Genomic DNA, 1,512 nt, shown 5'->3' on the forward strand with positions numbered 1-1,512 from the left:
TCAACACAGCTATCAGAGCCTGGAAAAGAGGCAGATGTTTCGGTCTAATCAAGTAGATACTATTATAGATGCAGTAAGCTAGTTTGATAAGATATTTTGGATGGCATGTTCATCAGTGTTGTATTCATCTTGATAGGGATAGAGTAAAGAACAAGTGTCATTCAAAATGTCCGAGAAGGGATGGATGATAGATACTCAACATTAAACATACCATTTAGTTGACGTCCACAAACCCCACGAAGAGTTTGAGCACAGTGGTTCAACCTTATTTTATATTGAGAATGCATATAACTCATGAAAGGGCATCTAGTATCATCTGTGGGTGGTTCTCCAGCAGCCCAAAAGTTCAAGGGCACTTCTGTTCCATCTTTCAACACCCATACACCAGGAGATTTGTTAGTAACATTTACATATATCATGTTCGTATTCTGGCTACAATTATACAAGAACAGAATAAAGGGACGATTGAGACGGCGTTGCCAGTATATTATCAATTTAGGTCAAGTATAGAAAAAAAAGACTGTGTACTAACATGGACAAGTTAACGGTAAAATATATGAATATAAGTAAAGTATATCAATATGCATTGGTCGAAAACCTGTGTCTGGCTACGTGCCGGATATGGATAATATACTCTACCGTTGCCAAAGGAACATAGGGCCCGAGCATGACGAGTCTTTTCCTTTGACAAATCTCAAATCACACTTAGGACCGAGAAATATCAGCATCGAGCGATGTTAATAGCGACATTCAAAACTCGACGGTGCACTGAATAAATGTTATTTGACTTACAGAAAAACATTATTATCGACGAGAACTTCAAGATTTTCGATTGTATAAATGTCTGGAAAATAAGTGAATTCCCCACCATTTATAGCACATTTGCTATCAATATTATTATAAAGTTCTTTAGTTGTAGTCCAATAACACCATGAACCATAAACTACACTTGGACAAACAAAACCACCATTCACATCTGTAATGTGATATGATGACATGATAATGATATGAGGTATAGAAATGGCTTGAAAAGTTATTCGAAGGCTTTGTAGAATATATTATATCCCTTACAGATAGTCGACTTATTAAGTCGAGGAAGACAGATAAAAAAAATGTCTGTGAACTACGTTCGTGTGTGTTGGTTCCATATAACAGAGTGGTGTATAAATATTCATTTCCAATGTGTGAAGACTACTGCAGTGGCAATCTTTCTTGTATCACGGAATGCAGCAATGTGATTAAATTGTATGTTAGCTAATCAGAGCCAAGACATAAAGACTGATATAAGAATAGTGGCTATTGCAGTCAAGGTATAAGACGAAGCAGGCCAGTAGTCAGACTTGATTGTTCCCTGTAGCTAACGGACATGTGTCGAAGTTCATAATAGCTTGACATTGCTAATGCGGATCAATATGAAATGAATATGAATCCCTACAAACTTTGTAGTTCTAATACACGTCCTGAAAATGTTCATAGTAAAAGTATTGTTCTGGGAATCGTTTATCGGTCAGA

The 1,512-nt window shown here is 36.6% G+C and overlaps 1 protein-coding gene across 1 annotated transcript in view; it reads right to left on the reverse strand.

The window, feature by feature from the left end:
- Positions 1-998, reverse strand: part of LOTGIDRAFT_172782 (hypothetical protein) — a gene marked incomplete at both ends in the record, with an annotated part of 2,058 nt that extends 1,060 nt beyond the window's left edge. The window contains 2 exons of the mRNA XM_009049953.1: positions 212-432; positions 793-998. Coding sequence (XP_009048201.1) covers positions 212-432; positions 793-998 — 427 coding nt within the window. The remainder of the gene's footprint in view (positions 1-211; positions 433-792) is intronic.
- Positions 999-1,512: the final 514 nt, after the last annotated feature.

The sequence above is a fragment of the Lottia gigantea genome, assembly GCF_000327385.1.
Source record: "Lottia gigantea unplaced genomic scaffold LOTGIsca_141, whole genome shotgun sequence".
NCBI lineage: Eukaryota > Metazoa > Mollusca > Gastropoda > Lottiidae > Lottia > Lottia gigantea.